General features: G+C 39.6%; 1 protein-coding gene across 2 annotated transcripts in view; it reads right to left on the bottom strand.

Moving 5' to 3' along the window:
• Positions 1-7,771: 7,771 nt before the first annotated feature.
• Positions 7,772-25,991, bottom strand: part of Enpp3 (ectonucleotide pyrophosphatase/phosphodiesterase 3) — a 74,584-nt gene continuing 56,364 nt past the window's right edge. For both annotated transcript variants that reach the window (XM_075947525.1, XM_075947531.1), the window contains exons 18-25: positions 23,716-23,894; positions 21,795-21,846; positions 20,208-20,362; positions 14,731-14,866; positions 13,881-13,958; positions 12,732-12,864; positions 9,615-9,771; positions 7,772-8,026 (exon numbers count right to left, since the gene is read on the bottom strand). In XM_075947525.1, the coding sequence (XP_075803640.1) occupies positions 7,856-8,026; positions 9,615-9,771; positions 12,732-12,864; positions 13,881-13,958; positions 14,731-14,866; positions 20,208-20,362; positions 21,795-21,846; positions 23,716-23,894 (1,061 nt within the window). In that variant the 3' untranslated portion in view covers positions 7,772-7,855. The remainder of the gene's footprint in view (positions 8,027-9,614; positions 9,772-12,731; positions 12,865-13,880; positions 13,959-14,730; positions 14,867-20,207; positions 20,363-21,794; positions 21,847-23,715; positions 23,895-25,991) is intronic.

The following is a 25,991-nucleotide window of genomic DNA, read 5'->3' as shown; positions in this document are numbered from 1 at the left end:
GGAGAAACAGGACAAGCACTCTTTCAACCTGACCTTAGGCTACCCTGGCCCTGAACTTTGGAGCTGTCAATTCTGGAGCTCCAGGTGATGAGACCAGGGCCTCTGGGTGGGAATATTCTACTGTACAACCTCTCAACATTCAAGAGTTTTGTAAAGAGGGGAGATTTTAGATGCTTCTGCCATGAGAGATGGTGACAGTGTTTTCTGGAATATATATATATGATATATGATATGTATATGTACATCCAAATATGCCACAGAACTTAAAGATACACAATACAGTATAGTATTTTTAAAAGTACATTGCAATCCTGTTTCTTAGAACGTTAAAAAACAGTTATTTTTAAAGAAAACCTAAAAAAAAAAAGACCCCTGTACTGCTGTAAACTCATTCAGCTGATCCAGCTGAATTTTGGCTCAAAAGACAGAGAGAGCTTCCTCTCATCTGTGACCACTCCAGGCCTCAGCAGCATCTAAAGCTATGCAGAGCAGGAGGGTGAAAAGCTTTACCTTGATGGCTCTCATGAATCCAAATTCGAGCTTTTTTTTTCCAGGTATTTACACCATCACTCAGCAACCGTTTAGTAATGGCCCAGTTGCTGTTTCCAGGCATGGGGGCCGAGGCTTGTAAAGTCAGGGTGGCAGAGGAGGAAAACCCAGCCTGCAAAGTTTCCACCCAATATGTCTGAACTGCAGACGAGGAGTGAGTCACTCTGAGTCTGCTTGGTTATTGAAGTTATATGGAAACTTTTTTTCTCACCTTGGCGCTGCCACCGGCCCTGACAACTGCTTCCAGTCTTCGGGTACTCTGTGCTGCCTCCCCTAGCTGGTCCTTGAAACACAAGACAGCTTTATTCTTCTACCTTTGCCCTTGCTATTTTGAAGTTTCAAGGTATATGGTTACAGATGACCATCTCTGTTGTCCTTATTTTAAAATAAAGACCCGCTTTAGATCTTGATACTTAATCTTGTTATTAGCCATTGCTTCTCAGAACCAGTTCAGCTATGTGGTGTGAGTTGCCTGCTGGGCTGCTCCATTCTTGATAAATACAGCCACCCTGCCATGGGCCCTAAATAACCCTTTCCTGTTCCTCCCCCAAGTATAGCATCTCATCCTCACAGACGTCTCTGTGACCCTCCGGTAGCTATCATCCATTCTGACCTGGGGTATGGGAGCAAGAACTGAAGAAAATTGTTTCTTAAGAATATATGCATTTTAAAAAGGCCATAAAGAATTAAAATTAATGTAGCAAACCTTCAATGGAAACAGTTAAGAGCCCAGAGGAAAAAGCTTTTAGGACCGTGGAATTAAGCGGCTCGTTTAGACATCCCCATACTCAGAGGGGCTGCACACTGAGCCACGGTCCCCTGTTTTCTAAGCATCACTTTGGTTAACTGTATTGTCTCTCACGGCTGTGTAGAAGAACTAGACTGTGCAAATGTTCAACACTAAAGCCTTGAGTATGCATATAACAGCCAAGGGCATCTGAACAAGGGCCATGGAAGTTAACAGCACTGTGTCATTTCTTGGGCATCATATTTTACTGTAGGAACATAAGATGTGGACATTGGGAAAGCTAGGCAAAGGACCACCTGGGCTCTTCGAAATACGTTTTTTTTTACTACTTGTCAGCCTACAACAATTTGAATAATACATTTTGAAAGTTCTAGAAGACATTTAACAATCTTCCTAGAAGTGTACATCACACTAAAGAAATAATACTAAAATTTAATTTGCGCCATTTCCAGTATATTTTTATGTCCCTAAGTACTATGCCTGTCATACATAAATAAATGTTTTCATATATGTATTCTGATACGGTTATCTCTTCCCCAACACCTCCCAGATTTTCCCTACCTTCCCACTTTGGCTGTTTAGATTCCCTAGGGGCCAGAATGCAAAAGATTTAATAAACACTAAAAAAAGCAATAAATGCAATGAAATCTTGAATAGGCTAGACATGGTCAGAAGGACTGAATGAGAAAGGAGACCCCAGACAGGAAGGGACAGGAAGGAAGACAGTGTAGAGTCTTTGGATGGATTTCTTCACATCTAATGAAGATTTGAGTCTACCTTGTTGCTCTTGAGTTATGACAATTCACTTTAAAAGCTGAGAAAGACTGAAGACAAATCCCAAAGGGGCAGCTGATAAAATTCTTGCCAAACAAACTTGTTTTCTGAGCAGTGACCCAGATCACCTGAAGCATTTACCTGAATTGACTGCTGCATCCAGTTTGTCTGCGCCATTGTGCCCAGTCCAGTGTAAATTTTTTATTTTGTTTTTAATATGTTCAAGTAACAGGATTAGTTGTACCATGATATTTTCTATCTCCGAATGTGGTAGATTAAATTATCCTTAAAATTTAAGGATATACCAGTGAATAGGGATTGTCATTGACACTGGCCAAAGTTAAAACTCAAGGCAACCACAAACAGGATGGAGGATACTTTTAATGGGACTGACTCATCCTGCAGGAAATAAGGGAGTCAAACTTCTATATCAGAGGCAACAAGAAACGGGCATGGTCCACAGATGTGCGGACACTGTGCCTAACTCAAGAATTTCCTGGTTACTTCTGGGAGCTTCATATGCCACCAAGAGTACATACCTTGTGGTACCCAGTCTGTATCTAGTAACTTATTCCCTGTGAAGCAGACACTAAGCAAACACCTTTTGTGGAAAAGAAAAAACCTCAGTTGTAAACTATAAAGAATCTGCATGGTTCACACCAGCCAGGAGACAGAATTTAACCCCATCCTACTGTCTACAATGTAAGGATGAAATCATAGCCTCTATGGGTTAAATCAAGTTAAGACCCTTTCACAGGGGTCATCTAAGACCAACAAAAACACAGAGATTTATATTACGATTCATAACAGTAGCAAAACTATTGTTATTAAATAGCAATGAAAATAATGTTATGGTTGGGGGGGGGGTCACCACAACATGAGGAACTATGTTATAGGGCTGCAGCATTAGGAAGGTTGAGTACCAGTGCTCTAGACAACGTTGTCTTTCGGTACTCGGGTGAAGATGCTGTAGAGATAAGTCTTTAGGAGAATATCAGCAACGAATAGAGCAGGTGCCATGCTAAAGAGACTGAACAGGATTCTTTACAATAGTCAATAGGCGAACTTCCTTAACTTTAAGAAAAATAAAGTAATTGCTCTATAGTCCTTCCTTGCCTCTACAAATTACTTTTATTTACAGTTCAGCAATGCACTAACTGGCCTCCCCAGACTTCTAAGCCTACGAACCTTAATTTGCACATTAAGAAATTATAAAAAAAAATGCCAGGATAAAGGAGGTTTTTTAACTCCACATCCCATGGGCATACTTTTCTAGTTGTTGTTCCAGCTACATTCATCCTGTGGGTTTGGGATGAGTCTAAATTGCCCCGATTCTCTGTCATTGAAGGGCTGAGGTTTGCTGCTGTCTGGATGTTTACCCAAATCCTAGTCCCCTGATTAAGGGAGTGATTGTGGTCCACCAGGGACACAGTGCAAAAAGGAAGTCATTTCCTCCAAGAGCCTTGTTTGTGTTTTTGACAACTGTTTCAGTTTATAACCCATTTCCATTCCCATACCCTGCCCTCCAAAAGTAAACAGACAACAAGTCATGGCAATGTGGGGGTGTGGATGGGAGAGGAGGAAGGACGATTTCCCCGGAGCAAGAGGCATTTTTAGCGAACCAAAATTTAATTTGGAAAGAAACTTAAGTGCCCAAACCAGATGGAGTTGACATGCAGATCAACCCAGTTCCTAAGCATAAGCAGAGCCTCCAGAAACTCCACTTGCTGGTACAAAATGGTCAGGCACGAATGGGTACTCTTGTGTTGGATTCCTGCAACATTAGCGACTGACGGTGAACACCATCCTGTGAGCAGGCACACCTCTTTAGCCCGCATGTCCTTGTCTGTCTACTCAACCAACATGGCAGGGAAGGTGGTCTCTACTAGACCAGAAAATGACAATTTGTTCTGATTCTTTGTGGAAGAAGAGACTCTCTTTTTCTTGAACTAGGACGCTGGAAACCCTTCCTGGAAGGTTTTTGGTTTTGTTTTTTGTTTTTAATATTTTTTTTAGGATACAATTGCACTAAGAAAATACATTTTCAAAACTTGAACTAAGTTTAGAAAATAAACCAACTTTTTAAGAGTTTCTCTTTCTTCTAGCTCTGTTCCCAAAACATTAGCTGGCCTCTTTGTGCTAGGAAATGCCCTCTCTACAATGACAATTCATTGTCATTCTTGATCTAGTAAAGGAGGAGTTCACAGAAACAGCCCTCTTTCGTATGCCCATTAATCAAACTACATATGATCCAAAATACCAACCACACACGGTCTGCCCACTCCATTGCAGGTGTCTCAGCTGCATTAAATGCCCACCTGTATAACAAGACTCCCAACCATCTTTAACTTCAGTTCCAAGTGACCTGATGCCTTCTTCTGACCACCACAGGTGCCAGACATGCACCTGGTGCTCTGATGCATGCACATCCAGGCAAAAATCTATCCAAATAAAAAATAATACTTTTGAAATTTGTTTGATACATATTTTACTGGCAACAGAAAAATAGGGAAAGTTACATTGCCTGAGATGGTAGAATTCTGTTAAATAAAAGTAAAATATCAGATTATAAAGACCGATGGATAATCACCATGGATACTCAAATTATTCTTTCTCACCACTCCCATGCCATTGACCATGAACTCCACCACACAGCTCTTCAGTACAAGACTGCAAAGCACATGTCATTTACTGAAATGTCACATAGCAGTTGCCTTGCTTGCTTCAGTAATTTCTATTTTCTAATAGAATGGGCTTCCTTTTATTTTTCCATGTCTTAAATGAACATATATTAATTAAACAACATTCTTAATTATGAAATTTTGTGCCTGTCTCCAATGTATTTCAAGCATATTTGCTCTGTTACCTTTTCTTGTTCCCACCCCTCTGACTGCTCTCTTCCTCCTCCCAACCATGTTTTTTTACTTTCATGTCTTTCTTTCCTTCTTTTTTAAGAAAGGACTCCTAAATATTGAAAACACATCTTCCTAAAAATTAGAAATTATCTGGGAAGAAAACATTTGCATCTGAGCCATAGTAACATGAAAAGACAATTTTTCCCAATCTCAAAAGAGAGTCATGCCAAGGGTCATGGATCAATAGGCTTTAAACATTGTAAACATTGATTGTGAAGATTGCATACAAGTTGAATATTTATACATGTAAATGTATAATGAATGTGTTATTTAATACATAATGGACTTGTATATATTATTCTGGTAGTCTTACAGTAAATAGATACTACTTTTAAGATGAAAATTTCCATGTTGGGTTGGGTTGGAAACCATGCTTCACTGAACTCAGAACTAAGAGAAGGCCTGCTAGTAAGATCTGTACCAATATTCTCTACATTTCTTAAAGATGTAGACCTACATATTAACCATTTTACAGAACTCACAAAGAAGATATACTTCCCAAAGCATAAAGCTTCATATTTGCAATGTTATCCATTGCTGTCTCTTAGTAACTATGTGGGAACAACCTAACGTAATATGTATAGGATATCAATAGTTTCTACACATAATGGCATATATTATAAATACTGTGTATACAGATCTCTGTTTACAGGTCTGTAAGCACCAGCCTAACCAAATGAGCAGTGTGGTCTCAGTAACAACCACACAAATCAACCCCATGTAAATATAAAGTACTGAGGGCAAATGCTACCCGTGTAATGTCACTGCCCAAAGTAGAGAGCACGAGGCTAATCATGAGGAAATGTCACACAAATCCTCATGAACAGGAAGCAAGGGTTCTTCAAAAACATCAATGCTGTTCATTAAAATCCAAGACATGAATGCGCATCCTTATTTTTTTTCCTTGAGACAGGTAACCTCAAACAGAAGAGAATGCATAGGGTAGTTAATGAATCTGCTTCAGATCCTGGACCAGAAAAGAAAATATTATAAAGACTATTATTCAAATGTGAAATTTCTTAGGTCAGTAAAGTATAAAGTTTATGTCAGTACAGTATTGACATTAAATTTCCTGGTTGATTGTGTTAGTGCTCACGATCTTAGAAAATATACACTGAAGTATTGAGAATAAAAGGGTCATATGACTGCAATGTACTTTCACAAAGCTCTTTTAAAATATTATGTAGCATATAATATGTATACATATATGTAACATATACACACACATCTATAGTGTAAATGTTCACAATTGGCAAAAGTCAAAGGAGGGTTATACAAGCGTTCTATATGCTATTTTTGTAACTTTCCATGTATTTGTTAGTCTCTCTAATAGTTTTATTGAAGCTAACTTTAATGTTTCTATTTTTAGACTTAAAAGGTAAAATCTTAATTTAGAATAAAGACAGAATACTGAAATGTTGTGTGAGGTTTTCTGTCCTGCCCAGTTCCCACAATTGTTAAGTCTTAAAGAAATCACACAAAGGTCTACATTAGTTATAAACTGATTGGCCCATTAGCTCAGGCTTCTTATTAACTATTATAACTTATATAGTCCATTATTAGCCCATTATTCTTATCTGTGTTAGCCATGTGGCTCAGTACCTTATTCAGTGAGGCAATCACATCTTGTTTCTTCTGTGATTGGGTCAAGATTGCAAAGGGAGTAGGCTTTCCTCTTCCCAGAATTCTGTTCTCCTTGACCCGCCTCTACTTCCTGTCTGGTTGTCCCACCGATACTTCCTGCCTGGCTACTGGCCAATCAGCGTTTATTTAAAATATAATTGACAGAATATAGACATTTGTCCCGCACCACTGAAAATTATAGTTGGACTAGCAATTCCCGTTAAGTCCATGGTCCTCTAAGTCACAGTACTCATTCTTCCAGAACAGTGCTTCTCACACATTTCTCTTTTCTGGTTTCCTCACCTTTTTTTCTCTTTCTGGCAGTGTTGGATACTGAACCCAGAGCCTCCCATAGCTAGGAAAGTATGCTCCCATGGTGGAGCTACAGCCCAGCTTTACATATTTCTCAGGTTTTTGCTCTATTCACTCATGAGACAGTCTTGCTATGTAACCTTGGCCAGCCCGGAACTCAGAATACAGACCAGGATAGCCACAAAGTCACAGTGATTCTCTTCATCCCAAGGGCGAATTAAAAGTATTTATCACCATGCTGGCCTACATATTTCTTTATTATGAGAAATGAGGTACAGAAGGGAGATTCAACTTTACATAATCGCTAGGAGAAACAGAAACCGGCCTTTTTACTTGTAGGTCAAGCACTCAACCAGTGTGCCATTACCAGAGACTCTTGTAGGCAAACTGGGTTTCCAGGGTTCAGGGTTGCAATCATCCAGCACTCGTCTACAAATAGAGAGGGAACTAAAGCCCAGAATTTACCATCTATATTGAAGCCGTGTTGGAACAGAAGAACATGGAAGGGATTCTATGCACAGAATACCATAACGCTGTTGGACATATGGAGGAGTTTCCAGCTTGAGTCTTGTCTCTCTGGGCTGCGAAGATGGCTTAGTGTTAAGAGCACTCACTGCTCTTGAAAAGGACCCAGGATCCTTTTCCCAGCAACCACACCACCACCTGTAACTTTAGCTCTAGGAGATCCAACGCCCTCTTCTAGCCTCCTTGGGTATCAGCACACATGCATGTGCACAGGTCAGGGGTGTGCTGAGGATATATAAAATTATTTTCAAAAAGATTTTTCTAACAGCTGTTTATAAAAATTAAAAGGATAGATTATAATGAAAATATGCAATACGACTTTGAGGATTAAGAAAAAATAGAAAATTTTATTTTATGATGTTTTTGGCAGAAAATTTCTTCATTTTCTCCAATTGCTTTATACATTCATTCAAATAATAGTTTCAAATACGGGTAAATATGTCTTCAGTTGCAAAATTTCAGAGACAGGCTGTGCTTTTTCCTGATAAAAGTCAAGGCCAGTAAGAAGTTCCACATCACGGACCCGAGCAACGTGTGCATTAAACCTCTCTTCCACCCAAAGGTCTTCTGTTTTGTCTTCCTGAAAAATGAAACACAGAACTGTTTCATTAGTATAAAGGTATTTTATTACTCTATTTTATTTTTATTGTCATGGCTCATTGATATGACTAAATTTTGTTTAATCTAACAAAAGTACTACAAAATTACTAGCCACCATTAACTCAGACCCACGGTGTACTTGCTGCAGTCACGAGTGTGTGTGTGTGTGCATACATGTTCATGTGTGTGCGTTGCATACATGCATGTGGAGAATAGACATTGATATTGTGATTCTTCATCAGCTGTTCTCCCCGTCATTTTTCAGGTCACTTATTGAACCTGGAACTCACTGATTTGGTTATTCTGGCTGGCCAGCAAGCTCCAGGGACTTCTTGCCCCCACCTTTCCAGTGCTGGGATTGCATGTGTACAGCACACTCTCTAGTATTTTATACAAGTAGTGAGGATCTGAACTCAGGTCCCCAAGCTTGGCTGGAAAATACTTTATCAGCTAATTGAGCTCTCTCCCTAACCCCTAGATACAAATATCCTTAAAGAAATATATTTTAGGTACTGCTGTTTTGTTCCCAGGTTCAGAGCTAACACTGCTAACTTACATGAGTCTTTATTACTCTGACCTGTTTTTAACTGTTACTACATATCAGTACATGGTACATAGCATCAGTTTGTGTTTTCAAACTAACACCAAGGGCACCATACGTGCTATCTTCGAATAATTTTTCAATCACGTCAAAGTTTACAATCCTTCTACAATGATGAATCCAGTTTTAAAAGAATCATTTGTTTTTGCCTAAATGTCTGCTATTTCTCCATCGTAATTTAATGCAGATTTTCAAAACTACCAGACTGATAGGAATGGGTTTTTTTCAGTTTACAAATAATATTATGATGAATAACTTGAAATGTTCTCCTTACATTTAAGAAGATGTCTTGAGGGTATATAAATGAAATTGTTAGATTATTGAACATATGTAATTATAACTCTACAAAATATTAAGCATAACATTCCTTAAAATGTTTATGCCAATTATACTCTTGTAGGCAATGGAAGATGATCCCCACATCACCTTATCTTTATCCAGTGGTGAACATGAAATAGCAGCTAACTTGTTCAAATATTTTTAACCTACCACATTAGTATCTCATAATTATCATTATAAACATCATCCATATTGCTATATCACAAATTCTAATTCCCTCTCCTTCCCACCCCGTGTGTGTGTGTGTGTGTGTGTTTAATACTTCATGCTTCAAGGTGCTATAATTTTTATTTCTATATTCATTCATGGAAACATTAAATTAATGTAAACCTTAGTATAAAATGTTAATGCTTGTGGAGTAAAAATCTAGTTCTATTACCAGAGTTAGTATTACACACACACAGACACACACGGCACACAAAGACCTTCAGCTATGAACACTTGTTTACATGTCAGATTCAGGCTTGATAATAATTCTATAGATCGCACATCTATAGAGTTTGGACAAGCCAAACTCTAGCCACAAAGCACTAAACCATGTGTTAGATAGAACTGCTTTTATGGCAGCCCAGATGAGATAGACGTGAGTATAATTTCCTGGGCCCCCGGTTCTCCCAGGCACACTCACAGGACAGCTCTCCACGTTGGTGGGTCGGTGTGGAATGATGAAAGGCAGGACGTCCAGCGACCCAGAGCAGTTGTCGGGTGTGTAGGTTTTGTTTTTACAACTTGTCAGCACCACGAAGTAGTGTGTTGGGATAGGAACGTCAGTGTCGGCTACATACCTGAAAACATCATTGAAATGAATTGACATCACTATAAATGGCTGGATAGATAGATGATAGATAGATAGATAGATAGATAGATAGATAGATAGATAGATAGATAGATGATAGATAGATAGATGATAGATAGATAGATAGATGATAGATAGATAGATAGATAGATGATAGATGATAGATAGACAGATAATAGATAGATAGATAGATAGATAGATAGATAGATAGATAGATAGATAGATAGATAGATAGATGATAGGTGATAGATAGATAGATAGATAGATAGATAGATAGATAGATAGATGATAGGTGATAGATAGATAGATAGATAGATAGATGATAGATAGATAGATAGATAGATAGATAGATAGATAGATAGATAGATAGATAGATGATAGATGATAGATAGACAGATAATAGATAGATAGATGATAGATAGATAGATAGATAGATAGATAGATAGATAGATAGATAGATAGATGATAGGTGATAGATAGATAGATAGATAGATAGATGATAGATGATAGATAGATGATAGATGATAGATAGACAGATAATAGATAGATAGATGATAGATAGATAGATAGATAGATAGATGATAGGTGATAGATAGATAGATAGATAGATAGATAGATGAAGATAGATAGATAATAGATGATGGATAGATAGATGATAGATGATAGATAGATAGATAGATAGATAGATGATAGATAGATAGATGATAGATAGATAGATAGATAGATAGATAGATAGAAGATAGATCGATAGATGATAGATAGATAGATAGATAGATAGATAGATAGATAGATAGATGATAGATAGATAGATGATAGATGATAGATAGACAGATAATAGATAGATAGATGATAGATAGATAGATAGATAGATAGATAGATAGATAGGTGATAGGTGATAGATAGATAGATAGATAGATAGATAGATAGATAGATAGATAGATAGATGAAGATAGATAGATGATAGATAGATGATGGATAGATAGATGATAGATAGATAGATAGATGATTGATAGATAGACAGATGATAGATAGATAGATAGATAGATAGATAGATAGATAGATAGATAGATGATAGATTAGATAGATAGATAGATAGATAGATAGATGATAGTAGATGATAGATAGATGATAGATAGATAGATAGATAGATAGATAGATAGATGATAGATAGATAGATAGATAGATAGATAGATAGATAGATGATAGTAGATGATAGATAGATGATAGATAGATAGATAGATAGATAGATAGATAGATGATAGATAGATAGAAAGAAAGAAAGAAAGAAAGAAAGAAAGAAAGAAAGATAGATAGATAGATAGATAGATAGATAGATAGATAGATAGAGTTAAGAAAATGCCGAGGTGAACGACCTGCCAAAAGGAATAAGTGGAGAGCATGGATTGTATGGAAAACATAGTTTTAGCATCTATGTCTCCCACTTTAGTGAGCCAGAAACTCCTAATCGAATTCTTAGAGTGGTCATTCTATCATTATAATAAAATATTAGAATACAAGGAATTCTGCCTTCTGTGTTTCCCAAGTCTGTTGGCCTCACACTTCATAGAGGTATCTTCTAAAGGAGCAGATGCCAAGAGCAAAAGACCCCCAGCCCTGCTGCTGTGCTCCTCCCTGCATGTGTGGAGTCATCTGCTCCTCTGAGACTCATTTAATCAGCTTTAACATGGCGGGTTCACCTGCAGGGTAACTGACGGTGCACAAATATGAACGCACGTTTTAAAGTTGGAGTGAAAAGTCAGGGTGCACCAGAGGAAATGTGTGAACTTGTAGGGGCAGCAACATTCCTGCCTCAGAGTCAGGCTGTCTGGATTCCCACTTGGCTTTTGCAGATTGTTGGATAAGAATCTATTAGACAAATTACTCAATCTCTAAGCCTTGCTTCCTCATTTCTGACTAGGGGCTAAGGGAACCTAACCTCAAGTTGTTTTGTAGATGAAGCAATACCTGTGCAAATGCTTTAAAAATTACCTTATATGTAGTAAAGAGCTCTCAAAATATTTTTTGGCCTATTTCTATGAGAATATTTGATGTTACCAAATGATGAGAATCAGCTAAGCCATGAAATGCAGGTCAGGTATGGTGGCAAATACCTACGGCCTCAGCACTTGGGAGACAGAAGTAGGAGGATCAGGAGCTCAAGCACATGTCAGTGATATGGTGAGTTCAAGGCCAGCCTGGGTAACCTCTGACCTGGCCTCCAAACCAGACAAATGAAAAACACTTAGATGAAAGATCAGCAAGCAGAGTAGGGGCTGGCGCCATGCTCAGTCTGGGCTTCACTTTGTCAGAAGGCATACACAGAAGCCAAGCTTTGCGTATCTGGGCTGGGTGCTGCAGGGGTCCAGTTTTCTCCTTCTGACATTTTGGTAATAAAAGAAGGAATGGGTAAGGCTTCATCCTGCAATGGCCAAGTGATAAGGCACACCAAGTACAGCAGTCGTTCCTAACAGTCTGCTATACTCGGGGTTATATTAAGGTGTGTAGTTCAGTTCAGCTGGTTTTCTACTGAAATCTACACCCTCTATTGAAAAATTGGATTGCCCACTGCATCTGTGAAATAGACTAAGGTAAACTTAGTCTTTACTTCATTTTTTTTCCCAATTATAGTTGGTTCGGATCCATCTTTATTGCTATTACATTGATTTTTCTACATCCCTTTCAGAAAATCTCCTCTTGTCTTGGCCCACAGTTTATAACTTTTTCAATAATTTTTTTATAAACCTTTGCCTGAAAACTCTTGTAGTATCTGCTAGTTTAAATTTTGGCTATATGATTTTTTTGCTAAATATTTAGGGTTTTTAAATTGAAAATTGGCAGCTATTAAGTATATTACTACACAATATAGAGATTACACAATTACCTAATTAAAGCATTGGGAGTTTCCCTTTCAATACTCTATTGCTAAACCAAAAAAGTCAAATTACTTACTGTGTAATTTCGTCTGGAGAATCGAAATGGCCATCATAGTTATAGTCGAATATCGGCCCGCTGACCACATTCACCCCGTTTCTCTCCACAGCGTGTTTTATAAGGAGAACCTCATGGAAGTAGTCCCACATTCCTAAGACGTGAAAGAACGGGCATTTTAAAGCAACTGCTTCTTCCGAGCAGCTCGAAGTGTTTTCCTATGTTGGTGCATTTAAATAGAATCTCATTCCACCTTGGTAGCTGTCAGTGGTGACCGGATGGTCTACACGGTAGTTCATGTGGCAAAAATAAGCAGCCATGTGGATGATAACTCTTTATTGCTTTAGTTTCAGACTCAAAATTAGAGCGAAATGTGTCTCCGAATTCCTTCAACCACGAGACAACAGTCAGAACACGCATGCTGTCTTGTTAATCATTCTGGGGTATATTTACCCTACTTATGGGAATGTTAGTCAAATTTAGCTTTATGAAGAGCTCTTAACAGTTAAGAAATAAAAACAATTTTAAAAGCTATCAATTTCTAACAGCAAGTCAAAATTGTAATTAGTCGAAAAGAAACTGCATCAAGAGCTGGACTGTGGTGGCTCATCCCTTTAATCCCAGCACTCGGGAGGCAGAGGCAGGCAGATCTCTATGAGTTCTAAGCCAGCCTGGTCTACAAGAGCTAGTTCCAGGACAGGCACCAAAGCTTCAGAGAAACCCTGTCTCGAAAAAAAATGAAAAAAAAAACCCAACAAAGAAACTACATCAAAAGTTTTGCACCTGTATTTAAACTAACAGAATAAAAGGATCCAATATCAATAACATATTAAAGCAACAAAACATAGGCTCAGCTTGGCAGTCTAAGGAGTCAATTTTTCAGTTTAAGATTAATACGTATATATCACCGGGTCTGTAATCCCAACTACCCTGTTGGATTAGAAGAAAAGATAACAAGTTCAAAGCCTGCCTGGTCTACAGTGTGAGTTCAAGGTCAGACTGGTCAATTTATCCAGACCCTGTTTCAAAGTAAAGATAATAACAGGTTGGCCATAGAAGTTTGGGTACAAAGGCCAGGGCAGAGCCATGGCTCAGAACAGAGTACGGGTCCAGCATAGGTCCAGCATAAGTCGAATGGCCAGTGTGGGACCGGGGAGGCTAGGCACTTACTTTTGAATTCTTCGTACATTGGAACCAAATTGCTCGTAATGAAAGCATCATACTGACTGTTGGAAGTTCTATTGATTGCTGTAAAACAAAAGTACACGTACTTTAATATAAGATTTCTGTTGACTAGTTCTTTGCTTTCATAAGCCTCTTTGTATCTATAACTCCAAATCCCTGAAGCATGAATCTATTAGTCAACTATTTTTGTTCATGACTTAAAAACCAGAACCACATACCAGGAGTAAACCCATTCCCAGAAACTGAAATTGTTGAAATTCTCATGAAAATATAAAAATGACATTCCCTGACAAACAGGAAAAAAAGGTTTGAGTTAAAAAAAAAAATGCCACTGGTTTTCACGTGACCTCAAAAGAGATCATTTCTTAAAAAAAAAAAATCAAAACAGTTTGAAATTCATTTACTCCTTAATCTACAGTTTAAAGCTCTCAGATACAGAGCCAAGCTGACAGACCAGGCTCCAGATCCTGTTCTCTGCACCGAGACGCAGCTGTGTTCTCTGCAAGGACTTGAGCCCAGGCGGTATGCCAGAGATAATGTTGTCTTAGATGCTTGCGTCACTTTCCCAATATCCTTCAGTTGTAAAATTAAACTTAAACCTACTGAACTCTCTAAACATCTGGGCCTCGTTACAGCTAACGTGTGGTTCCCACAGAAAAAAAATTATTAATCTTTAACGAAACCGTTATACCACCCCTGGCCAGCCCGTGACCATGGAAGCCTCGTAGGCAGCCCAAGCAGGTCATTTGGCTGGGGAGTATATGTTTAACGCGCACGCCACATCCAGCTGATTGAGGGCTTTCTAGCTGTTGCTCTAAAAAAGTGTTTCACTAACCAGGAGGATAGAGGAAGCCATGGGTGATATTCTTGTCCGCTAAATAGAAGGAACATTTTTGGCTTTCAGAAGGAGCAACCCTGACATCAGCCCGCAGACAGTCTGGGACAGTGGGAGGAAGAGGTGATGTGTCTCCCTGTTGAAAGAGAGAGAAGGGCAAAAAAATTACACCCACAGCTGTGGCTCGCCCACTGCCTTATTTGGTTTGTGACTTCCCTAGACTGGTTTTCATTTACCCTCTTCCTATTTTCTTAGTGAATCAGATCTACGCTAGCAACAGGGATGGATGTGTTCGGTTATGTTTTCTTGTGTGGTTCCCTTCTGGTTAGGGGACGTTGGGAGGACAAATCAAATATACCTTGGAAGAGAACATTTGCAGAATAAAACCTGAGTTTTAGAACTGAGAGTAAAGAAAGAATGGGAACTGTTGCCGAAAAACAAAATATTTTTCAGGATTGAACTTCTCTGTAAGGCTATGTTTGTGCGTGCAAATAAGAGGGAGGTGGAAAGCGCTGGGCAGGACGGGTGGTTCAGTGTTAGCAGCACTGGCTGCCCCTTGGTTGAGTTCCCAGCATCCACACAGCAGCTCACAACTGTCTGCAACTTCATTTCCAGGGAATCCGACACTCTCTTCTGGCCCTGTAGGCACCATCCAGACAGTTGGTGTGTGTGTGTGTGTGTGTGTGTGTGTGTGTGTGTGTGTGTGTGTGTGTAGATAAGAATTAGCTACATTGTTTCTAAACTGGGTGAGAAATTCTAATAAGCATACAAAGAGCTGTGGTTATCTAAACATATAAAATAGAAATATATTTTATACGTTGTATATAATAGATGCATTATAACACAAATATAACATATACGAATATGACAAAGGGTCTCAGGCATACCAGGCTGGCCTTGAACTTGCTACATAGCCAAGGACGACTTTTAATTCTTGGTCCTCCAGACTTCCACTTTCCAAGGGATTACAGGCATGTTCCACTAAGTCTTATTTATATGGTGCTGGAGAATAAACTCAGAGATAATGCCTTCTGGGCAAGCAATCTACCAACTGAACTACATCCCCAGTCGCCAAACATCCTTATTTTTGAAGTAGATTAAGTTTGTAAGATAAATTATAAAATAGATTTAAAGGATATAATTTCATTTTCAATCACACTTAAAGACTAATACTGAACCTCATCCACAGAATTATTCTGCAAATGTTGACAGGACTCCACATGCATGATGACAATGCATTCTGTGGTCACCACATTTGAGAACACATACTCATAAATAGGTAAAAAAAATACTACTTGCTTCCATTTGTCAGGGGCTTTGATATTTTTATTCTATACTTGATGGATATTTTCCTGAAGAAATAATCTTGAAACAATACATTTAAAATGAAAACTATGCTAAGCTTGTCCTGTTTCTTATTCACTGTGCTGGGCTTACAGCAAATGTTAGCTACGGTGTCTATCTAATCCGTGAGGCTGACAGTTGATGATAAGGGAACTAGGGAAGCCAGGCGGGGACTGGAAATGTGGGCACACTGCAATGCTTCAGTAGGAAAGCACTTCTCAGGAGCTTAGTACAGTTTTCATCTTGATATTAAATATGTACTGTTGTCTTTGCTTTCTTCTAAAGCTTATGAAGAAACATTAATAATGAAGACCCAGAAGAAATTACAAGAAGCACTCAGAAGTTAGTTTGAAAACAGTATGGAACTTCCTTTAAAAGAGAAACAACTGAAAACTAGATCTACCATGTATATGACTCTGTTCCTAGGTGTTTGTTAAAGGGCTCTGAGCCAACACACCACTGAGATAGTTAAAATCTTGTTTACTGCAGGGATGATTCAGTACAGCTTTGCAGAGGCACAGAGAAAGAAAACATACTACATATGCACGATGGAATTTATTCTGTCATAAAGAAGAATAAAGTTACGTTGTTGCAGGAAAAGCAGATGCAACAAGAGATAAATATATTAAGCAAATTCAGGCAGTCTTAAAAAACAATTATATGTTTTCTATTATGTGTGGTTGTGTTATTTATATAGATACATAAAATCATGTATGTACATATGACATGAAAGTAGAAGTCAGGCCATCTAGGGCAGCAGTTCTATGCCAGTGGGCTGGATTAGAAATGCCCTTTCTAAGCTGGGCAGTGGTGGCACATGTCTTTAAACCCGGCACTCAGGAGGCAGAGGCAGGTAGAACTCTGTGAGTTCAAGGCCAACCTGGTCTACAGAGCTAGTTCCAGGATAGACTCCAAAGGTACAGAGAAACCCTGTCTCAAAAAACCAAAAAAGAAGTAGAAAAAGATAAAGACCCAGAGGCAAAAAATAAATAGGATAATTTAAGAATAAAAAAAAAACAGCTAGAAATAAGCCAAGCTAAGACCAGACATCTGTAAATAAGAAAAAAGACTCCATGTGTGTGATTATTTGAAAACTGGGAGGTGGAGGGGGCTCAAAGAGCCAAAGAGCAATACAAATAACCAACTACACTATAGTGTGTCCTGCAGTAAAGTCAACAACTGTGTATAACTTTATTATTTACCTGATGGTACAATTTAAAATGACTTGTAGTTAAAAAAAAAGTCTGTGATATGTATTGTCCCTAGCTATTTAAAAACTTACAAACAAGATTAGTTCATAATTTTCAGAACCCAAGAGGGCTTTGCAGTAATTCCCACTTGGTTCAGCAGCAGGGTCTTGCAGTAAGTGTGAAGCCCTGAGTTCTGATCCCCAGCCCTGCCCTGTAGCACACGTCTGCAATCCTGAGGTTCCTTCAGCACGATGCAGTGGAGGCAGGAGAGACTCTGGAAGCTTGAGGTCCAGTATCCTTGCTTACTCAGCCATGGACAACAATGGCTTTTTCTCAAATCAAACTAAAGATGAGAACCAGGACTTAAGGTTGTCCTCTGACCTGGTAGCCACATGTGCGCCCACAAACATACACACACACACACACACACAGAGTTTCCAATGATGTGGGAGATGTGTACATACATTATGTAGTGTGTGTGTGTAGTGCATATATATATATATGTGAATATATGTGTATATTATATTATAAAATGATAGGTATTTTTCAATATTAACTTTTTAATCAAAAAAGTTTCAATTTCATACCACATTAATGAAGTATCTTCATTAAATAACCACCATAATTCTTGCTTTATTTTCATTATTTTTTTTTATCTAGTTAGACAAGTAACTCAAATCCTCCTACTGAGTAGACCCAGAAGCAACACCAAAACAAACCCTGACCAGATTTAATGTTTCCAGAAGTTGTTGTGGGAGGACCATGATTTCAAGTCACAATTCCTCCCCCAGAACTCTTCTGTGATAACAACCAAAATGACAACACCCACCCAAACCACAGAAAAACACAGACGCCGTAAAACTTAAAGACAAACCAATTGCGCCCCTGCTCCAAAAGTGCTTATTTAAAGCTGGATTTCTCAGACGCAGGGCTGATCTATGACATTATACGTGAAGCTCCAAACATCCTCCTATGTAATTTTCTTCAACCACAACACACAAAGAGAGCAATTTTTGAATTAGAAAGCAGAAAATTGCTAGAATTCCATCCTGTCACATGGAGGGCAACAATACACAAACACCTCTGTGGGATCAGAGAATGGACAGGGTCTTTTGGTAACACAGATGTTGGTTTTACAATACAATGAAGGCCTTTACTGATCACCTAGCCTGAACCCATCCTCCACTGCCCTCGTAAACTCAAGAATGCCAGGCGGCAAGGGAAAGCATCAAAAACAAGCATCCCCCTTAACTCCAAGCAATCCCTGTCTCCTGGACTTTTCATAATCACGGACTGGACAAGGAAACTGACCTTGAACTTGCTGTCCCTCTCAAAAGCAAACACAAACTGGAGATTATTTTAAGGGAAGCTGAAAAAACAGCATAAACACCTGAATAGTGTGCCCATTAAGAGAGTAACGGGGCTACCAGCCTATGTAGGAACTCAGGTAACTGTATAATATTTACCCATATTGGGAAATAAACATTGGCACCCTGTTAGCAATGGTCACAACTGAATCACTGTTGGCTGTGAAGCTGGCTTTCAGGACCCAGACAGCTTTAACGGGTAGTAGAAAAATAGGCTTATTTTTCTGTAATTTTTTTTAATTGGACTAAAAAGAGTAAGAGTAGATAAACTAAATGTAGCCAGTTACTTCCTTTCTATAAATGAAGTGATCCCCTTAGCAAGAGCACGAATAGTTAGAGTTTGTCTTGAGTTTTTGGCTGTTAAATACTATGATTTTTCTACACACACGCAAATACATGTGTCACACACACACACACACACACACACACACACGACTTCTTGGCTATTTCTTCACTCTTCTGCTTGGTGGTACAGCTTTGTCCTTACAGCACTGAAACTAATTCACCAAATCCACACTGTTCAGTGAGCAGTTCCCGTCCTGTAGACTTGAAGGAAACCCTTCCCCCTACTCAAGGAGTTCAAGGATGGATTTCATCCACAGTTCCCTGATGGCTAATGAGACTGAATGACTTGAATCACTTACTGTGCATTTTCTAAGCTGCCTCCCATCCTCTTGTTTATGTACAGGGGTTGGCTATCTGTCTTAGACCCTAATTGCTAGTCATGCTATTCGTCCCTCGTTTCTATATCCAACGCAAATTCACTGTCCCTTCTATGATTTTCATTTCTACATATAATAGCATGAGTAATTAAATTCCCTTGTAATTTTGTTAGTATTATTCCCCAAAGCCCCAAGGTCATAAAAGTATAAATGAAAAATAATACAGATTTGCCTATCGTATTTAGGCCTATAGGTCAGTCAGCAAGCTAACTCTGTATATAGCATGAGGCAGAGATCTAATATTTTCTTCAGATGGGTACCCAACCATCTCGACACCATTTAGAGAACTAGGAGCTTGCCAAAGAGTAAATAGGGAAGGAGATTTACCTAAGCAAGTTCTCAACTTCAGGCTAAAGAAACCTGTGACACAGAACACATGTACAATGTTCTAGAGTGCTTGGTCCTTCCAGGGAGGGCTAGATAGCACTTACACGGTGCCTCTCACAGCTCATGGCACACAGGAAAATGCTTATTAGATAATCTGAGGGACAAGAAGTTATATATAAGTCACCATCACCTCCAAGGTGCACCCACCACCTACTCCAGGGAGAGCAGGAAGATAGTATGATCGTCCTTTTGCCTCTGTTTGAGTCGTTTTTTCCTCCCTCCTTACCACTCAGCAAACTGGCCTAAATTGTTATTTCTAATTTCTCCAGGTACAACACAACGTCTTCCTTCTCTGTACCCATATGCCACCTATGAGGGCCTGTATATCAGAACTGTAGCAGTTCCTTGTAAGTGACAGGGAGTCTGTGCTCACTTTGGGAACACTTCAGCAAACCAGGACCCAACCCTTACAGAGTTTAGAGTTCAAATCTTTCCGCTGTCCACTGGTCACCAGGCTCCAAGCTTACCGGGTTGGGAACCGTGTATGAGCTCCACACGGCCATCTTCATATCCTTGTCAAATCCACTGATGTATTGCCTGTGGTAAAGGAGACAGTGCTCTTTGTTCTGCTGTATCACCCTGGGCCTCCCAAATGGCAAATTTGCTTTCGTTGTTGCTGTGACTGAAACAAAAAGGACATAAAACATTTGTGACATCAGCAAAACGGTACACAGTGACTTCCACTCTCCGAATAGGGGTTATATGTCAGGGAGATGGATTAATAGTTTGCAGCAACCCTATGAGATGGGTTATCATCTTGTGCCCATCGCAAAGGGGAATTCGAACAAGTAACTGGGCCAACCCAGGGTCTAAGCAGAGACCTGAAACCTGCCTTCTTTAGCTCCTTGTTGTTGAAGAGCTTACAAAATACAGCTTAAAAGCAGCTTAAAAGGAGGCTCAAAGCTAAACGTACATATTTTGGAAGGCAGATGATTCATCTCAATAACTGTCATAGCCACACTGACAACCTGTGCCTCAGGGGATGGTGTTTGGAGGTGAAACTTTTAGGTGATACAGGCTGTGACATGTAACCCTTGTAAGTGGGATTTGACCCTCAGAGCTGAGACCCTGGAGAGAGTGACTATCCATTTCTTCTATGGGAGGTTCTGATGAGGAAGCAGGAGCCTCCTGCTGGAATCTACTGGCACCTTGACTTTGAACTTCATTTGCAGATCTTCGTGAAGCAAATTGCTGTTGTCAAAGTCACCTTGTTTACAGTGTGTTAACATCCTGGAGAGCTGAAGAGAGTTTATTTGTTTCTGTGTTTGTGCTTGTATGTTGTTATATTTCTCATCCAAAACATCTGAACAATATCTAGAAAATTACATTTCAACTGCACATGGGCAAGTTTTTTCTTATCATTCACCCCCAGACAATATACCAATAGCTATTCTTATAGCATTTATATTGCTATTGGTTATTGTGGGTAATTAAAAAATGGTATAGTTTCTGCATGGATATGCAGAAGTCACATGTACATACTACACCATTTTCTATAAGAGCTTCAGCATCCTCAGACTCAGGGCATCCGCAAGGGGTCCAAGAACAATCTCTATAGTTATTAGAAATGACTGTATCCCCAGTTTACCAAAGATGCAGCTGAGGAACCCTGACTTTAATACTTAGAAAATAATACATGATGGCAACAGTGATGTAAGAGATGCTTCTAAATTCTTTCCACAGACTTTTAAAAAACTTTACAACTACATGAGGAAGGTACAACTACTGTAGATGAAGATACAACAAAATTAGATGTCCCTGAGGTGAGACAGTAGGAAAGCTACAGAGATCAGGTTCAAACTCAGCATTGTGATCTGTTCATATCTTCGAAAGGGAAAAGAAGACATGGATGAGGCACAACCATTTCAAGGATGTTCCTGGGAAGACTGTAGCTTCAAGCTAGCTACCCTGTTATTACAATTCTATATGTGTTTGCCTGTTCCTCTTGTATAGCGTCCTTAAAATCTACATTCAAAAGTTTTTATGAGTTTAGTTTGAAAGCCCTTCAAAGGGCAATGTTGTGTATTGTTAGCTCACAGTTTTTGTTGACTTACTGTCTCCGTCGGTTAGATTTAGCATTTGATTAACTTGCACGACTTGATCATTCTGCAAGGTGAGAGAGAGAAGGGAAGAAATAAGTCAGTGTTTTAAACAATGACCAAGAATATTTGTGCAGCAATGGCACAAAGTGCTTTACCACTGAACAAAGAAACAAGACTAATTTGTCATTAAATTCCAATTATGTCACCACTCAGAAACACAGAAGTATTTCTGTCACTGTGTGTGTGCGCGCGCACGTGTGTGTGTGTGTGTGTGTGTGTGTGTGTGTGTGTGTGTGTGTGTATGTTTGCAAAGATATTGTTAATTGGGAAAAGCATTGTGATAACAACTGGGATTAAGTTGGAATGGCTGATGCTTCTCAAACTTTCCTGTGAATACAGATGCCCGAAGGACTTGCTAAAGTTCAGATTCTGGGACTGAGCGGTGTTGGCGCATGCCTTTAATCCCAGCATTCGGAAGGCAGATGTAGACAAATCTCTTGTGAGTTCGAGGCCAGCCTGATCTACAAGAGCGAGTTTCAGGACAGGCCCCAGAGCTACACAGAGAAACCCTGTTTCAAAAAAAAAAAAAACTAATTCTGATTCAGCAAGCCTGGAGGATGGCCTGAGATTCTGCATGTCTTTCCAACCTAGAAGAGACATATAGGCCAGTTCTGGGGCCACATTTTAAACAGCAAGAGGCATTCTTTACAGAATGGGACTCTGGGGTTACAGTCAGATAGACTTGCGAGATCTTGAATAGTAGTATACCTCACTTCTCTTGGGTCCCCTTTATCTCTAAAATATGGAACACATTGCCCATGTTATGTTATTAATGATTTTTATGGCAGTTCCATTGAAGTTATCTGGAACAGGAAGTAGGAAATCACCATCTGAAGATATACACACAGAAAAGGACTCCACACCCCTACTAGGACTTTTTCCAATGGAATTACCATTTTTTGAAAATTTTTATTGGAATTCGATCCTTTAAAGTCTTCACCCACAACAACGGAGAACAATTTTTACCTTTGTCATTTACATTTTAAGTTATTCTTCTGATTCCTTGTTTTAGCAGTGAAAATTTCCCTTATCAACAATGTCCTGGTATCTGAAGCCTTACTTCTGGACCTAGCGCAGAGCTTTCTATATTAAAAAAGACCCTCGCAGTATGTACTGCCAGTTTTCCAGTGTTCTGTGTCCTGGTAGATTCTGCACCACTGTTCAAACAATGCCACCCGGCACACACACTGCTCAGTGTGTCTAACCCTTACTCCCTCTGTTCTATGTATCTGAAGAGAGCACCTGATTCTTAAACTGTAAAGAAATGGCTGGAGAGATGGCTCAGCAGTTAGGAGCACTGAGTGCTTTTCCAGAGTTTGATTCCCAGCAACCATCTCAGAGTGATTTGATGCCCTCTTCTGGCATAAAAGTATATATGCCGATAGAGCACTTGTATATGAAACCAATATTTTTTTATTTTTTTAATTATTTTTGGTTTTTCGAGACAGGGTTTCTCTGTGGTTTTGAAGCCTGTCCTGGAACTAGCTCTTGTAGACCAGGCTGGTCTCAAAATCACAGAGATCCACCTGCCTCTGCCTCCCAAGTGCTGGGATTAAAGGCGTGCGCCACCACCGCCCGGCTTGAAACCAATATTTTTTAAAAAGAAAATGGTTTGAATGGGAACTCAAAGAGAATGTCAAGATTACTATTTTGAATTTCTAATGTGAGTTAACACACAGGAAAATGAACCCTTCTCATAATGCTGTCCTGTCCCCAGAGCACACTCACATATACCAAACCATAGAGCCCCTGCACTGTACTCTCTCACTTCTTGAGGGTCAGAGAAACAACAGTTACTCAGCAAGCATCCAAGCCAGAATGCAAACTCGATGGCCCCTTTACATCCTTGTAAAGACATGAGGCTGTTACTTACAGTCTGCAGCTCAGAGCATGAGCAGTTCAGTGTGTCTGTAGGCAGTGGAGTAGAAAAGCCACAGACAGAAGGTGTTGACAGTTCTCCCGCATGAGATGGCTCATAAAACGGTGCCTTCAGAAGATGGTTTAGGCTCCCATGTGTGCCGTTGTTTGGTGCTGGCTGGATGTGTAGGAGATCTGTTTTTTAAAAGTAACAATAGTAAATTCAAATTAACTTGGACGGGGAAGGGAACAACTCTTTTGTGGGATATGGGAGCCGGGGAAAGCCACCCGGCGTTTAATATCTGTTATAAAGTCTGCTGCAATGTAGTTACAATAGGACTTAGTTCACTGACCTCCATTCCCCGGAAGTCACCAGCCTCTTGTCTGTCTACATGGGGGCACTCTGTATGATGAACCACAGTAACCTCCATGAACTTATTTCTCTAGGGACAAACTGTGTTACTTAAACGATCATTTTGCCCCTTAAGCACACTCTGAGTGTTAAGTATCAAAAGCTATAGTCTTTGTTGTTTGTTTGTTAGTGTTGTTGTTGTCGAGACAGAATCCTATTGTGTAGCCCTGGCTGACTTGGAACTGGCTGGCCTGAAACTCCAGAGATCCACTTGCCTTGGCCTTCCTAGGCCTGTGATTAGAGGTGTGTGCCAAAATAATGTTCTGGGGCTGGAGAGATGGCTCAGTGGTTAGAAGCACCGGCTGATGTCACAGACCCTAATTTCCAGCATCTCTATGGCAGCTCCCATTTGCCTGTGACTCCACTTCCAGGTGATCTAACACCCTCTGCCCTCTGCAGGTATCTGTACATACATAGTGCACAAAAATTCACGAAGGCACACATACATACACATAAAGAAAATTAATAAACTTCTTTAAAAAGCTATACTATGAGTAAAAATACATTTCTGGAAAATTAATTTAAAATCTTCCAGTCTATTTGTGTAATTACAAAAATTCTTTAAGGATAAATATTTTTTAACCTAAATTAGAGGCCAGTGAGATGGCTCAGTAGATAAAGGCACTTGCTGACAACTCTTATGACTTGAGTTTCATCCCCAGGACCCGCGTGATTCCCATAAATTGTCCCCATGCAAACACACACTTAGCATAACTTTTTAAAAAAACAACAAGTTTTGTTCTTTATTTAGAGAACTTTTTCTATTTTTCCTATAAAAACAATCATATCAAATATTTTACAGGCATCGTCACTTTTAGAAGCTCCAGATGATAACGGGGTCATTTGAAATTCGGCCAAACTAACCCTTTTTGCTGGAGAGGGTCTTCTTCAGGTCTAGTAAACTAGCTTTGGTGAGACAGATAAAAGCAAGCCACTTTTCCCAAGCATTAATACTCTCAAAGCTATTAAAATCTACTAAAAATCACTATTAATGTTGGTAATAAATTCTTCGGTTTTTTCTAAATGAGCAAAGACATTGGGGGAGGGGCAATACGGCTCCCCGGTGAGCAGCTGTTGATTGTCTCTTGCTGTCCTTGCTGCACTGAGGGAAAGGACACTGTCTGACAGCCAACATGAATGTTTTTCTAACACCAGCTTATCTCAAACACTCCACAGGTGCCTTCCTGCCCAAGACTGCATGATGGAGGAAGGTCATTGGTTAAAAAAATAAAGAAACTGCTTGGCCCTCATAGGTTAAAACATAGGTGGGTGGAGTAAACAGAACAGAGTGCTGGGAGTAAGAGGAAGTGAGGTAAGACGCCTCTGACAGACGCTATGCTTCCCCTCTCTGGGCCACACAAGATGAAGGGTGGACATAGGCTAGAATCTTCCCAGTAAGCGCACCTTGGGGTGCTACACACATTATTAGAAATGGGCTAGTCCAGATGTGAGAGTTAGCCGAGAAGAGGCTAGCTATAATGGGCCAAGCAGTGTTTAAGTGAATACAATTTGTGTGTTGTTATTTCGGGTAAAGCTAGCCGGTGGTGGGAGCTGGGTGGCAGAATGCAACCCGCAGCTCCCACAACAACTGCGGCTGGTGTGCTCGGCTCCTGAAGGCAGAGCCAAGTTTCAAATACTTCCTAATGAACGCTGTATGGTTGGAACCCACTGCGAAATGTAGTTGATCCTGCAGTCATTCCCACCTGCGTCAGAGAGGAGCCACTTCCCCTGCATCTAACCGTGTCTGCAATTGGTAAAAGAAGCACAAGTCTCAAAAAACCGGTAATTGGTTCTGGGAGGTGTGATTGGTCCAGACAAATGACTGTGATTGGCCCAAACACGCTGCAGGTCACTCAGTGAGTGGGCTGGAAGGTGGTCTC

The sequence above is a fragment of the Microtus pennsylvanicus genome, chromosome 1 (assembly GCF_037038515.1).
Source record: "Microtus pennsylvanicus isolate mMicPen1 chromosome 1, mMicPen1.hap1, whole genome shotgun sequence".
Classification (NCBI taxonomy): Eukaryota; Metazoa; Chordata; class Mammalia; order Rodentia; family Cricetidae; genus Microtus; species Microtus pennsylvanicus.
The sequence above is the reverse complement of the archived record's forward strand: the minus strand, read 5'-3'. Positions and strand labels throughout refer to the sequence as shown.